The sequence below is a fragment of the Pristiophorus japonicus genome, chromosome 13 (genome assembly GCF_044704955.1).
Source record: "Pristiophorus japonicus isolate sPriJap1 chromosome 13, sPriJap1.hap1, whole genome shotgun sequence".
Classification (NCBI taxonomy): Eukaryota; Metazoa; Chordata; class Chondrichthyes; family Pristiophoridae; genus Pristiophorus; species Pristiophorus japonicus.
Window position 1 is genome coordinate 109,534,801 of NC_091989.1, and position 15,702 is coordinate 109,550,502.

At 42.4% G+C, this 15,702-nt stretch overlaps 1 protein-coding gene across 5 annotated transcripts in view; it reads right to left on the reverse strand.

Moving 5' to 3' along the window:
• cbfb (core-binding factor subunit beta) overlaps positions 1-15,702 on the reverse strand; it is a 103,440-nt gene that overhangs the window by 20,969 nt on the left and 66,769 nt on the right. For 3 of the 5 annotated variants that reach the window (XM_070897856.1, XM_070897857.1, XM_070897860.1), the window contains exons 4-5: positions 11,815-11,931; positions 2,117-2,219 (exon numbers count right to left, since the gene is read on the reverse strand). In XM_070897856.1, the coding sequence (XP_070753957.1) occupies positions 2,117-2,219; positions 11,815-11,931 (220 nt within the window). The remainder of the gene's footprint in view (positions 1-2,116; positions 2,220-11,814; positions 11,932-15,702) is intronic. The other 2 variants (XM_070897859.1, XM_070897858.1) reach the window with 1 other exon arrangement.

Genomic DNA, 15,702 nt, shown 5'->3' on the forward strand with positions numbered 1-15,702 from the left:
AAGTTGAGGCAGCCGTTTCCCGACGACCACCCCCTTTTGCCGTCGGGAAATGGCTCCTCAATTTATGAGGCTTCCTGCAGCCTTCTCTCTTTCCCGCCAGCCGTCTGGAACGGCTCCATCCGCCCCCCCCGCGTTCGGTCGGCTCCCTTCCCCTCCCCGCGAGTTCGGTCGGCTCCCTTCCCTCGCTCCTCCACCCACCCCGCCCCTCCACCCAGCCCCCGCGTTCGGTCGGCTCCCTCGTTTTGTGAGGCTTGCTGACCATTCTTCCTGGCTGAAGCACTTTCACACAGGTAGGAAGATGGTTTATTAATCTTTTCTTTGCTTATACAAATATTATACTGAATAAACATTTATAAGTATAAATAAGGATTGATTGTAGAATTTAATGAGTTCCCTTCCCCCCCCTCGTTCTGGACGCCTGATTTGTAACCTGCGCCTGATTTTTTAATGTGTAGAACAGGTTTTTTCAGTTCTACAAAAATCTTCACTTGCTCCATTCTACTTTAGTTTGGAGTACATTTTCACTGTGGAAACTTTCAAATCAGGCGTCAGTGGCCGGACACGCCCCCTTTGAAGAAAAAATTCTGTTCCAAAGTAGAACTGTTCTACCCGACTAGAACTGCAGAAAAAAAAATGTGGAGAATTGCGAAGTCTAAGATAGTCCCGTTCTCCACCAGTTGCTCCTAAAAATCAGGCGCAAATCATGTGGAAACTTGGGCCCAAGCAGATGTAGTGGTTGCAAGAGAAAAGCACACAAGAGAGAATGCACAAGAGATTGATTACGGGAGGGTGAAAGAGAAGGGGCAACAGATGTGCTGGTCTATGATACATCAGCAGCCCTGTGTATGTAGCTTTATTCAGACAGAAGGGGTAATGCATTCATGCTGCATGTTGCTGTGAAACCTGACGCTGCTGTCTCTGTAGGGGATGGTGGGTGGAGTAATGACAGTTATTTCTGTTTTACTGAAGAAATGGACTGCAATCTGTTCTCTATTAACGTCATTTCAAATAAGGAAACATTTTAATTTTTTTTGCTTTAAACAGCTTTTAAAAACAGAGGAGTGTGTGTTCTGCCAGGAAAAGCACAGCCACTGTATAATGCTGGATTGCTTAGAGCACCCGACTGATCAAGTACAGCTGGATTAGTTTAAAGTTTGTTTTAAATATTGCCATTTATCTTTTTTTTTAAATGGATCAGTTACTAAGTTTGCAATTTATGCACTGAGCAGCCCCACTGGGTGTTTGCAGGAGCACAAAGCACAGACTGCAGTTCAACAGGAGCCTCAAACCAGATATTCAAAACACCAAAGGGACAAGTACAGGTGAGCTGCTACCAAGACTGCAGTGTTGGAATCAGCTGGAGGCACTATGCTGTACAATATCTGCTAGAAAAAGCATGATGAACTAAATCACTTCCATTTTAGTGACTGTGCATTTAAAATCAGGCTGTAGCTTGCACAGAAGAAAGGAAATGATGTTTCACATCTCTATCTTACATTTGAAATAAAATAACTTAAATCACATGGATGAAATCCAGCCCAGATAGAAGGAATCGGAAGGTATTTACAAATAGCAAAGATATGTGTTTGCAGTAGTTTAATCCAGTTTATAGTGGGTGCAAATCCAAAAAGAAAACTGCTGATTACTGAACACTTCAGAGATGCTTTACAGGTGGTGTGGAAAATGAAAATGTTCCACTGGTGTAATAATGGAGCAGTCGGAGAAGGCTGGGGTTAAAATTTGCTGTTCGAGTAGAAGGAACCATACCCAGCCCCTAACCTGGGGGTTCTTATTATGGACACTGAACCAGTGTTACAATTTTTCAGGACAGACATTTTTCACTTGGAGGAAGAGACCTAACAAAATCATTCGTGCCATAAGGAATAACTGTGCACCCCCCACAAAAGGTTATTTTAAACTTCAAGGAAATCAGGCTGCCCAAATGTACAGCAGTGTCATTCTCCTCCTAATGGAGAAAACGCCTATAGCACTACAACTCCTTTCGAATAAACCTTTACTCAGACTGCCAGAAACACTCGTACATAAATACATTGCATTACATGCTAACAGATTAATATTCCCTCCCTCCCATATCCAACACAAAAAGTGTCCTAACCTCTCACCTCCATGTCCTCCCGATGGGACCTCTCCCTATCTTCAAATTCTCTGGCTCTCCGTCGGGCATCCTCAAATGCCTGTTGTGCCACGGCATCCTCCTGCTACAAGAAAGGAATAAGGAACTGAATGCAAGCTGGAATAAAATTGCAGTCATTAGAAAAAGTAAGGAATTCAAGAATTTGCTGTTGAATCTTGGTATGAAATTCTATTCCAAAGTTCCCACATATAACCAGGTGTCATGTCTACCATATATTCTTGTAATTTAGTATGTATAGAATCCCCTGTTCGACCTAGTGTAAAAACACCAATGAAAGTAATTGGAGTCAACTTATTTAGGACTTTTCAGTCAGTTACAACTCTCCGCCCCTTTCTATTACAATACAACACAAATCCAATGAACTTTCAGGTTTGCTAATCGACACTCCAGTTACTAGCAAAATCCTACGACAAAGACCAGTCCCCAGCATTCAGTTTTCACTCTGCCTACTGTTTCACTGTCTTAGTCAAATTTTACTGGTCCAAAATATTTACTTGTGATAATTTTATAAATGACCAGATATATATATTTATTATATATATATAAATAATATATATAGTCTGAGGAAATGGGAAAATTGAAAGCCTATTTAAACTTATTACAACTATTACAATCTATATTAACGACTTGGAAGAAGGGACTGAGTGTAACGTAGCCAAGTTTGCTGACAAAATAAAGATGGGAGGAAAAGCAATGTGTGAGGAGACACAAAATCTCAGGCTAAGTGAGTGGAAAAAAATTTGGCAGATGGAGTATAATGTTGGAAAGTGTGAGGTCATGCACTTTGGCAGAAAAAAAAAATCAGAGCAAGTTATTATTTAAATGCAGCAAGATTGCAAAGTGCCGCAGTACAGCCGGACTTGGGGGCACTTGCGCATGAAACACAAAATGATAGTTTGCAGGTACAGCAAGTGATCAAGGCGGCCAATGGTATCTTGGCCTTTATCACAAAGGGGATGGAGTATAGAAGCAGGAAAGTCTTGCTATAGCTATAGGTGGTTTTCGTGAGGCCACACCTGGAAAACTGCGTGCAGTTTTGGTTTCCATATTTACGAAAGGATATATTTGCTTTGGAGGCAGTTCAAAGAAGGTTCACTAGATTGATTCCGGGGATGAGGGGGTTGACTTGAGGGAATGTTGAGTAGGTTGGGTCTCTACTCATTGAAATTCAGAAGAATGAGAGGTGATCTTATCGAAACGTATAAGATTATGAGGGGGCTTGACAAGCTGGATGCAGAGAGGATGTTTCCACTGATGGGGGAGACTAGAACTAGAGGGCATGATCTTAGAATAAGGGGCCGCCCATTTAAAACTGAGATGAGGAGAAATTTCTTGAGGATAAATCTGTTGAATTCGCTGCCTTAGAGAGCTGTGGAAGCTTGGACATTGAATAAATTTAAGACAGAAATAGAGAGTTTCTTAAATGATAAGGGGATAAGGGGTTATGGGAGCAGGCGGGGAAGTGGAGCTGAGTTCATGATCAGATCAGCCATAATCTTATTGAATGGCGGAGCAGGCTCGAAGGGTCGTATGGCCTACTCCTGTTCCTATTTCTTATGTTCTTTTCCTTAGTATTGCAATGGGAGAATGAAAAATCACAAATCATGACTTTTCTAACTGCTAAAATCAGTACAACTGTCAAAACATTGTGGGGATCCCAGTTTCTGCCACCTCATTTACTATTTGATTCTCCAAGCTTTTGATCAGACTATTCTGATTGTCATCTGAAATTGAGATCCATGAAATGTAGTTAGTGTTATGTATTTAACTCCTTGTAACCTGTATTACACTACCACCAGAGGTCTGACCTGTTGAGTCTCCCAGGGGATCCCTGCATCCCTTGGGAGCACGGTATATCAGCAGGCCATCCACGAGGTACCTGCACTCTGGAGTCTTAAAGGAGCTACGGTCACATTTGCTCATTGTACACAGTACTCAGTTTCATCCTTTATTATGAACGTATCAGTTAGTTATACAGTTTCAACCAGGGAAGATAACATTTAGTGCAGGTGCCCACTTGACTTAAAGCAGGTGCCGTTTCTAAATAATTTCTACGTCTGTAGCCACTCCCGACAGATAATCATGGAGGGATAAAAAAAAACTCCTGGTGCATTCAAAGACTTATTCTACTGAGAGATTCCACTGGGCCATCTCAGAAACTGGTGATGCACATCATCCTTTCAATATTTATGAGGAAGTGGGAAGAGTGTGGGGAAACACCGGAAACTTGACAGGCAGGCCGACTACCAGATGGGAAAACCAGTGGCAGAGCACCGCAACCAGTGACACTCAAGGACGATCCCCGGCAATTGGGAGAGAGCAAGAGATCGGCACTTGGGGGAAAGAGATATAATTGCGGGAGGGAATGAGAGATCGGAGCTTGGAGATGGGGGAAGGAAAGAGGTTGGTGATCGCAGCAGGTGGTGGCTGTGATTGGCATAGGGGAGGCCGAAGGCTTCCTCAAGTGGCCGGGGAGCACTCCTGGCCCACAAGGAGCGCTGTAAAAGGCACTTACCTTCTTGAGCCGGCAGCTCCCATCTCCCTTTTGCTGACGTGTTTCCCAGAATCCTGGGAAATTTGCACGGCAACTGTTAAATTTAAATCAGGCTCCCAACTGCACTGTGGGAGCCTGATTTAAATGCTGATGAACCACCTCTCGACAGCAGGACACTTGCATGCCATAAAACCTGCCACCGTAAAAGTAGCAATGGGTTGGGGATGTTTCCCTTTTTAAAATTTCTAACATTCTCCTGCCAGTCGTGTGGGTCAGGGGCAGAGGGGGGGGAGGGAAAGAGAGATTAATATTGAGGCCATTGTGATTGGAAACTCTGGATATAGGTTGGAACTGTTCACTGCTTTAAGTATTTGGAGCTGTATCAGAATGGGATTACCAGTTCTATGGAGCGTAGACTCATTGTAAAAGCTAATTCACCAGTGAACTAACACTTTACTCAATACTGAAGTTGAACCCAGTTAGTTCTGCGTCAGCCAGTGGCTCATTTGGTAGCACTCTTGTCTTAGTCAGAAGGTTGTGTGTTCAAGTCTCACTCCAGCGATTTGAGCAGAATAATGACTGTAGCCCTGAGGGAATGCTATATTGTCGGAGGTGCTGACTTTCAGATGAGATGTTAAACTGAGGCCCCATCTGCTCTCATGGCACTGTTTCAAAGAAGAACAGGGTAGTTGTTCCCAATGTCCTGGCCAATATTTATCCTTCAACCAACATTACAAAAACATGTATCACATTGCTGTGTGCAAATTGGCTGCTGCATTTACTACATTATAACAGTGACTATATTTCAAAAGTACTTAATTGGCTGTAAAGTGATTTGGGACATCCCGAGGTCATGAAAGGCGCTATATAAATGCAAGTCTTTTTTTTCTGGACAGGTGGGCACATATGGATGAAATCATCCGAAGTATTGGGCAAGCACCAACATTTCCTTTAAGCTGTGCAGCCGCACTTGAGCCGTCTTAAATAGAAAAACTGCACACGTGTAGAATTTTGACTGGCCCGTGCAACCCGTTAAAGGGTCAGTGCGGAGCAAAACAAAATTAGAAGCAACACTGGCAAACACATATTTTCTATATAAGCTCCAAGGCCATGATAAAGGGCACAGATTAGTTTGGGGGTAGAAGATACAAGCCAGAATTACTTCTCAAGGGGGCAGGTATTGAGAGGCGCCAATTTTTGATTCACAGCTAGGAAGGTATGTGGAAAGGGGACCAAGTAATGAGGTAACTGCATTTAAAAGAGAATATACATTAACTAACCAAACTCAGGATAAAACCCCTGGTCCGGATGGATTACATCCACAGATTTTAAAAGAATCTAGGGAAGAGATCGCAGAGGCATTACTATACATTTAATAATTCGTTAGATAAGGTGTAGTGCCAGAGGATTGACAGAGCTAACATAATACCTATATTTAAGAAGGGAGAGAGAACATGTCCAGGGAACTATAGACCAGTCAGGTTAAAATCAGTGGCAGGAAAAATAATGAAATCCCTACTAAAGGAGAAAATAGAACATCTAGAAACCAAAAATAATAATAATGAATAGTCAGTATGGATTTCAAACGGAATGTTTTGCTTGACCAACCTCATTGAATTTTTTGCAGAGGTAAGAGAGTAGACAAGGTTAATGCAGTAGATGTAATTTATCTAGATTTTCAAAAGACCTTCGATAAGGTACCATATGATAGACTAAATGAGTGAAGCCAGAGAATGCAGAGTCAAGGGGCAAATAACATGGTTTCAAAACAGAAAGCAAAAAGAGATGGGGTAAAGGATAGCTATTCAGAGTGGCAGAATGTGGGAAGTGGTGTTCCAGAAGGATCAGTGCTGGAACCACTGTTGTTCACAATTGATATTAAACGATTTAGACTTTGGAATCAAAAACAATTTCAAAATTTGCAGATGACACCAAATTTGGAAGGGGTGGGGGGGGGGGGGGCGGGGGGGAAAGAGAGAGAGTCAATACCAAGGAGGACTGCAACAAATTGCAGGAAGACATTACTAAACTTGCAGAATGGGCATATAATTGGCAAATAAATTTCAACACCGATATGTGTGAAGTATTAAGTTTTGGTAGAAAGAATACGGAGGTCACATTACTTGGAGGGTGCGAGTCTGGGTAGGGTAGAGGGGAGTAAAGGGATCTGAGAGTACAAATATACAAATCACAAAGTGGTGAGAGGTTAACAATGCCATAAAAAAAGCAAAGCAAGCACTATAGTTTTTTTTCCCTAGAGGGATAGATTTGAAAAGTGGTTAAGTTATGCTAAACTTGTATCAAACCTTGGTGAGCCCACACTTGGGGGTACTGCATACAATTCAGGCCGCCATATTATAAAAAGGATAGAGGTACTGGAGAGGGGGTAGAGAAGATTTACAAGGATGATACCAGAAATGCAAAGGTTATATCCATCAGGAAAGGATGAACAGGCTGGGTCTCTTTTCTCTTGAAAAGACAAAGCTGAGGGGTGCCCTAATAGAGGTCTTTAAAATTATGAAGTGCTTTGATAGAGTAGATACAGAGAGTGTGTTTCCACTTGTGGGGGAAGAGCAAAATTAGAGGCCATCAGTACAAGATAATCACCAAGAAATCAAATAGGGAACTCAGAAGAAACTTCTTTACCCAGAGAGTGGTGAGAATGTGGAACTTGCTACCACCGAGCTACCAAGTGAATAGTAGAGCTGCAATTTAGGGGTGGTTAGATAAGCATGAGGGAGAAAGGAAGAGGGGGTTATGCTGATAGTTAGATAAGGAAAGACAGGAGGAGGCTCAAGTGGAGCATAAATGTTGGTATGGACTGGTTGGGCCGAATAGTCCGTTTCTCTATATATCCTATGCAAGTTGCTTCACAGCAGGGGAGATCAGGGTGAAAGCCGGAGTTGCTCACATAGAGGGAGTGGGGTGCAATATTTCCCCTAATTTTTTTTTTTTTTTGAGTTCAAAGCCCATTCAGAATTTCACACATGAAACTTAACATTGGAAAAGCCGACCCCGGGCTGCATGGGACCAGCAAACAGCAGCGCAGCTTAGAGGAAACATTGGTGAGGTGTGTCGTTTGGTGGTGTTTAAACCACAATTTAATTTCAGTGTGGGGTGAGGAAGAAGAGTACAGCGGTTGCAGGGTTTTTTTTGGAGCAGGGATTCACAGTTTTTCCTCACTATTTCACAATGTTAGTTTTCAGTGGTTCTCATCTGGACGAATTCTATGGGCCCAAATTTCGGGCCGCGCCTAGAACGGTGCAGCCCCGACCTGGACGCCCGTTTTTCGCGCCACAAAGTGCGTCTAAAAAAACTTCCAGATTCTCCGGCTCCCTGCAGGTCCTCTGGCCCTCGGCGCGGCGCAGCATGAGCTGTAGGGGGCGCTACAGTGGGGCTCACTGGGGCTGCGTGCATAAGGCTCCTCCCACACCCAGCTCCTGCTTGCTCCGGACCCGACCCCCCCCCCCCCCCAATTTATTTTCCCTCCCTCCCTGGTCAATCCGGTAAGTCTAAGCTCGAAGTCTTAGGCCCGGCCCGTTCAGCCTCTCCCTCCCTTCCTTCCTTCTCTTCCCCCCACCCCCCCAACCTCCCCCTGCTGTCAGAAACACAGACACTGACAGACAGAGAGCAAGAGACACACACAGACAGAGAGATAGAGACACTGACAGACACACTGGGGGGTGGGGTCATCCCAGCACGCTATTGGAGGGCTCCCGGTGCTGCAGTCAGTAAGTAGAAAATGTTTTATTTATTGATTTTTTAAAAAATTATTAATTTAAAAAAATTATTTTTTGGATTGATTTATTGGTTGATTTATTGATGTTTTTATCAATTATTGATGGCTATTTATTTGTAAAACTGAAGTGTTTAATGTTTGTAAACTTCCCTTTAAACCCCCCTCTCCCAATTCCCTACGCCTGATTTTCTAAAGTGTAGACAAGGTTTTTTCGAGCGTACAAAAATCTTCACTTACTCCATTCTAAGTTAGTTTGGAGTAAGTTTTCACTGACGAAACTTTGAAAACAGGTGTAAGTGGCCGGACACGCCCCCTTTTGAAAAAAAAATTCTGTTCCAAAGTGAAACTGTTCTGACTAGAACTGGAGCAAACTAAATGCCGAGAATTTGAATTTCTAAGATACTCCGTTCTACACCAGTTGCTCCAAAAAATCAGGAGCAACTGAGGCCAAAACTTGGGCCCTATGTGTCTCCTCAACGCCATTATAACTACCAATTTTCTCTTGTATGCCCATGAGGACATTAAGGAATGTAATTTATTTTTATGGCTTCTTGGGAGTATTCTGCTGGAGGTGTTTCACATCAAGTGAGGGATGGCTGGAGGGGCCAGTGTAAAAATACAGTGGAGATGTCATGCAAAGTTACTTAAGCTCCATTGTATTTAATACATCACAAAATGTTACCCTCAACAGCACTACCTACATGTACAGTACTGATGGAATGACGCAGCCATTTTAAATGTATTACAGATTTAAATCATTCTGAAGGTCTAAAAAAAAAGTGAGCTAGATTCCCATTAATAGTAAACAGAAGCATTATAATCCATTCTGGCCAAGAGCTGATTAAGAATACTATAAACAAGCCATAGATGGGAAACTAGATAGTTTGCATGAGACACGACACTAACAAAATCACAACCAAAATTTCTTAACATTTCACCATGATAGAAGTACACCAATATCTCATTAAATATATAGTCAACCAGAGTCTCTAGGAAATTGTCTATTCTGCTCGAGGCATCAGGCTATTTGAGAGGCAGGGGCACTCCACCGTAGCCTCTCATCCTCCATTCTGATATAGTCACACATTTTCATGTACAGAAACCAAACAAAAAGACAAATTATCTTCTGCATTTTTTGATTCAATGAGTCATCCAGGGCTTGCTGGTGCCACAAAGAAATGTAAAGTTATAGGTGCCAACCTCCCTTTAAAATATTTTGATGCCAATGACCATTCCTTTTAAATTGTAATATGAAGGGCATATTCCAACTGCAACAGGACAGTTCTGTTTGATCCACAAGGCAGTTAAAAAAAGAATTGTGTGACTTAAAAGCCTTGTACATAGTCGACATATTTACTGAGGCGTACAAAAGCATGGGCCTTACGCTAAACACCCGTTAAGGCAAAGGTCCTCCACCAGCCTGTCCTCACGGCATAGCACTGCCCCCCCAGTCATCAAGATCCACGATCTGGCCTTGGACACCGTGGACTACTTCCCATATCTCAGGAGCCTCCGATCAACAAGAGCAGGCGTCGACTACGAGATCCAACACCGCCTCCAGTGCTCCCTTCGGCCGCCTGAGGAAGAGAGTGTTTGAAGACCAGGCCCTCAAAACTGCCACCAAGCTTATGGTCTACAGGGCTGTAGTAATATCCGCCCTCCTGTATGGCTCAGAAACATGGACCATGTACAGTAGACACCTCAAGTTGCTGGAGAAATATCACCAACGATGTCTCCACAAGATCCTAAAAACCCCCTGGGAGGACAGGCGCACCATCAACGTCCTCGACCAGGCCAACATCCCCAGTAGTGAAGCACTGACCACACTCGATCAGCATCGCTGGGTAGGCCACATAGTTCGCATGCCAGACACGAGACTCCCAAAGCAAGTGCTCTACGTGGAGCTCCTTCACATAGCCAAAGGTGGGCAGCGGAAACGTTACAAGGACACCCTCAAAGCCTCCCTGATAAGGTGCGACATTCCCACTAATACCTGGGAGTCCCTGGTGAAAGACCGCCCTAAGTGGAGAAAGTGCATTCGGGAGGGCGCTGAGCACCTTGAGTACCAATGCTGCGAGCGATCAGAAATCAAGCGCAGGCAGCGGAAAGAGTGTGCGGTAAACCAGTCCCACCCACCCCTTCCCTCAATGACTATCTATCCCATCTGTGACAGAGTCTGTGGCTCTTGTATTGGACTGTTCAGCCACCAAAGAACTCACTTCAAAAGCAAGTTTTCCTCGATTCCAAGGGCCTGCGGATGATGATGAGAGTCAATGGCAACACACATGTACGATGCCTTTTAAGATGTGCCATAGCACTTTACAAAGTGGAAGTGGGGGGGGGGGGGTTGAGGAAGAGAGAAACTAGGCATCAAGCAAGAATAAAAGATTAAAGGGATATGTCCAAAAGTTATGTAAATATAAAAGAGCTCACTGTCAATGATTTAGCACAACTTCAAAGAAGTTACGTTTACGTCATAAACCAGGCAACAGGTGAGCCTTTTGTGTTGGTACAAAACCCGTTAAAATGTAGCATGCAGCATTTCAATATGCTACAAATTTGTTATTTAAGGGCAGACTTTTCAATACACAGCTGCACAATTATCAGGAATAGCATGTCCTTCTCCATCATTCATCAATTGTTTTATCCTTCCATTCCTGAAGGTATCAGCTCTTTGCTAGGGTAAAATTCCATGCAGAGTGGGCACCTTTTCATACCCCACCCAAAAGGCAATTATTCACTTGTAAGCCTTTACAGCAAACTCTTCCAGCGCAGGAGACTGGCCTGATCCTGTTCTCACCCAATGACTAAACTGTTGCACTTTTGCCTAGCTGAGCTAACTAACGCAGCACAAGCTGTTTGGTCTGTATGGCTCAGATACTCACCAGATAAACTTAACCATTTCTAAAAATATCAAATGGGTGAAAGTCACGTTAAGGTCTTTTTCAAGTCACTGTTATGGGCACCTGGAAATAAGTTCCGACATGTAGATGCAGCCAATAGCAACCTGACCACATTTCTGCCATTTTGAAACTTGAAGAGGAACTCACTATGCAAGGACGAGAAGGTAAAATGCTAGTCCTACTATTCTATAGCACAGTACACTGGCAGGTCAAAAGACCAATATACAATCCTCATTATACAAAATTATCTGCAAACCAAACCAATTTATAAATGAATTTAAAGAGACTGAATGGCTGCACTAACACTTAATATGTTTTTGTACCCAGTTTACTTATGGTTTTAAATTAGAGATACCAACTTGGTGTTCATGGGTCAGAGCAAGAGTGTTATGACGAGACTCCTGCATGCAGCATGGAATGAATAAAACTATATGCATATATCTTGCAGATAGGAGTTGTTGTTGGAACATGATATAATTGCAAAATTAAGTAAAACAATGCTCTGCCCAATTTTCTTGCTTACCTGTGCACGATCTTCATCAAACTCCAGACAGCCCATGCCATCAAGTCGCTGGAGGTCAATCCAGCCCTTCCAGATCACACAGACGCCATTAAGAATCATCGGGGCCTTCAAGTACACCTATATGTGAAGAAGATACTGAATTAAAAGTTAAGCAGACTCTAAATAGCATTGATCAAAAAAGTCATACAAGCCATGAAAGAAGTTGCAGCTTGAGCTTCACCAAGCAATTTTATATAATGAGAAATTAAAAGTGTAGATTACTAAAACAAAATATATTACAAATGTTTTTTGAGACAATCACATTACATACCCAAGGGTTGCTATGATTGTTAACGTCAAAGCATTTCATTACCATTTATAAATTCTCATTAGTAGAATTCTTCAATAAACTACAAGAAGGCATCGCATTGTTGTGAAACTATGAATCCGAGTTCTGGCAATAGGTCATCAACCTGAAACGTTAACACTGTTCTCTCTCTCCCCACAGGTGCTGTCTGACCCGCTGTGTATTTCCAGCATTTTCTATTTTATTTCAGATTTCCAGCACCCGCAATATTTTGCTTTTGTATGAATCTGACCCATTCTCCTGCACCATGGAACTACAAAAGAAGTATCAGTGCAAAAAAGTAATTTTAAGCCAACTGATTCTAAATATCATGGTAAATATTGGAGTGAGAAGTCTAGTTCAGTATGTAGAAAGATGCATTTTGAGCCGTCGTTCCATAGTATAGGGAGAAGTAGTTTAATGATCAATATCTGAATAACCAGAATAGTGCATTATGCTTAAAGTGGCTCAAGAACAACTTATCAATTCATAAAATTTATTTTAAAAGCATTTGATAAGGTGCCACAACAGTTGCCATGCAAGATGAGAGCTCATGGGGTTGGCAGGAAATATACTAGCATGGATAGAAAATTGGTCAACAAACAGAAAAGTGATTCTGCTTCAGGGTCTTCATCAGTGGTCATACCCAAAGCATTGACCTGTCTTTCTTTTCAGATTTACTGGCAGAAATGGAATAGAGGGGGGAAAAAAAAAAGAGAGCATGTTTCTCTGGTCACGAGGGAGGTCATCGCTATCCAATGGACCCTGCAGGGATAATAAGAGCAGGGAGGTTATGCTGGAAGTGTGTAAAACACTAATTGGCCACAGTTGTGTACAGTTCTGGTCACCACATTACAGGAAAGATGTGATTGCACTATAGAGTGTAGATTTACAAGGATGTTGCCAGGACTGGAGAATTTTAACTACGAGGAAAGGTTGCTTAGGCTGGATTTAAAGTAATTGATAGAAGAGTTAGAAGAGAGTTGAGGCGGGTATCTGGAACTTACTGATTGAAAAGGCGGTGGAGGCAGAAACCCTCATCACATAAAAGTACGTGGATATGCACTGAGTGCTGTAACTACAGGGCTACGGACCAAGAACTGGAAAGTGGGATTAGACTGGATAGCTCTATCGGCCAGCATAGACATGATGGGGTGGAATGGCCTTCTTCTGTGCCGTAAATTTCTATGATTCTATAAACTGTCCTCATAAATTGAACCCTTTAAGTTATGCCTCCTGCTCCATGGTGCCTTGGTTAGTAGCTACCCTGTAGCCTTCTTCCTTATTCCCGCAGGTTGCAAGTGCATCGTACCTGTTGGACATGATCAAATTCTGTGGTTCCTCCTTCCCTGCCACCACGAGGTTCCCCTTACCCTCCAGACCATCAGTCAAACACTCATCTCCCCGTACCTCTACGTGGTGTGACTGTGTTCTGGAGTAAAGTCTAGAGATGTTCCTCCCCCTCCCTTATGTGTCGGAGTGCTTCTAACTCATGCTCCAGCTCAATGACTGAGGCAGAGTGACTAGAGATAGACATTTCCCAGAGCAGTATTCATCCAGGGCAGCCTCATTGTCCACAAATTCCTGTGCTGCCATCAGATAGATTTAATTTGATTTCCTTCAGGCATTTTTAATGGCTCAATTATCTATTTGTCTCCAACAGAAATCAGATTTTATTACATTTTTATTATTTAAAGCTGTTGGTTAGGTTTTTCCCCCTTGCTTACTTATTTCTTTTTTTTTTAAAGTAAGTTTAGTCGCCTCAATCTACAATATAGTTCTGTTAAAGGAAGCGTAAATAAGTGGAACACTTAGCTTTTAATCCTGTATTAATTTACTTAGCACCTCCTTTCCCCTTAGAACTGAATTCCCACTCACCAAATTCCAGTTTTAAAAGTTCTCACTGTTCCCAGCTCACAGATGAATTCCTATTAATTGTCGGTTAGCATCCTTGCTAGTACTCTTTCCAAAACTTTTCCTTTTGCTATATTTACATTTTCTGGACACTCTGGGAAGAAAAGATTGTGGAGCTTGCAAACAATGTTAAATACTTTAACTGTACTGACCAGGGTTGGAGGGTATGTATTTCTATTCTCAAATATTTGCAGGTCGTCATCTACAGATATTGGCCCTATTTTTCAATTCCTGAGCGAGCTTCATTATGCCTGCGGACTACAGGATTCATGGGAATTAAGAGTTCTTGCCATATCAATTAGACCCATCTCGCCAGCCTCAGACTGGAGTCTAGTTCCCCAGATGCCACCCATTTCCAGTACCTCACTCAAGTGACATTTAACACCTGCGAGTCTAAATAGTGCACATCAGCAGACTATTAGAGATCACAGTCAAGCCCAATCTCACTGGTATCACTCGATGCCACTCTAGTCAGAAGATTATGGGTTTAAATCCCACTCCAGAGATTAGAGTACAGAATCTAGGCTGAGGGAGTGTTATCTTTCAGATGATACATTAAACAGAGTTCCTTGGCAATATTTGTAGAGTATCCTCATCGTTGCTTGTGGGACCTTGTGTGGAAATGGGCTGCCGTGTTTACCTACATAACAGTAATTACACTTCAAAAAATACTTAATTGGCACATCCTAGAATGTGAAAAGTGCTATACAAATATATATATTTTTTAATCCTGTCTCAGCAAACAGCCACACATGTACAATATAAAACAGGCTTCAGACAGATCAGAAGGAACTCTGGATGATTTTTCCCTTCCTAATCCAGGAACACAGCAGACAATTGTAGCACCATATCACCATCCTGATTGAAATCCATTAACTTAGCAAAACTAAAACCTGAGAGTTTGCATGGCTGTTTCGCACTAGGTAGTGCACAGGAGCCATTGGGAGATCTCAGATGCTTCTTGAAGACACTCGGTTTTTATTTTGGAGAGTTGGGGAGGATGGGGTTTGGGTTTCCTGCTGTAGATAGAGGGTTGCGTGGATTCAAGGAGCAGTTAGGCAATCCTTAGACTCTCAGGATTTAGAATAATTTTACACTAAAGTTTCGCAACGGTCATACATTGAAAGTAATCAAGGGCAGCTCTTTTTTGCGCCAAGAGAAATGATAGATTAACCATTTCACCACCATCTCAGAACAGCATTTTATTCTGTCTGTGAATTCTAATATGAACACTTAATTGTTTCATTTTGCTGACACAGGTTGGGAAATGTTGCTGTTAAAAGCAAGTTCACACTGCTCAGTGCCTTTGTTCAAATCTAAACACAAGGCAGTGCCAGTGGAAAGGACCACACATCAGGGCTTCAATTTTCTAACAGCACTCATTCATTTCTCCAACACATGACATTTAAGTTTGCTTTCTCCAAATTCTGCATTGTACAGTGAGCAGCACAGGTTACAATTAGCATTAAAATTAATTGGCCCGAAGCAAAATGCAATATGAAACAGTGTTTTCTTTTTCAATCATATGAACTGTTTGTTGGGACAGGTCACCGTTCCAATCAAGGCTTATACCAACGCTTTGTGGCAAGGATTTTAATCTCTGAAATACAAGAGGTGGGATTTGTTCTTGGAAAACTGCCAGAAATTGA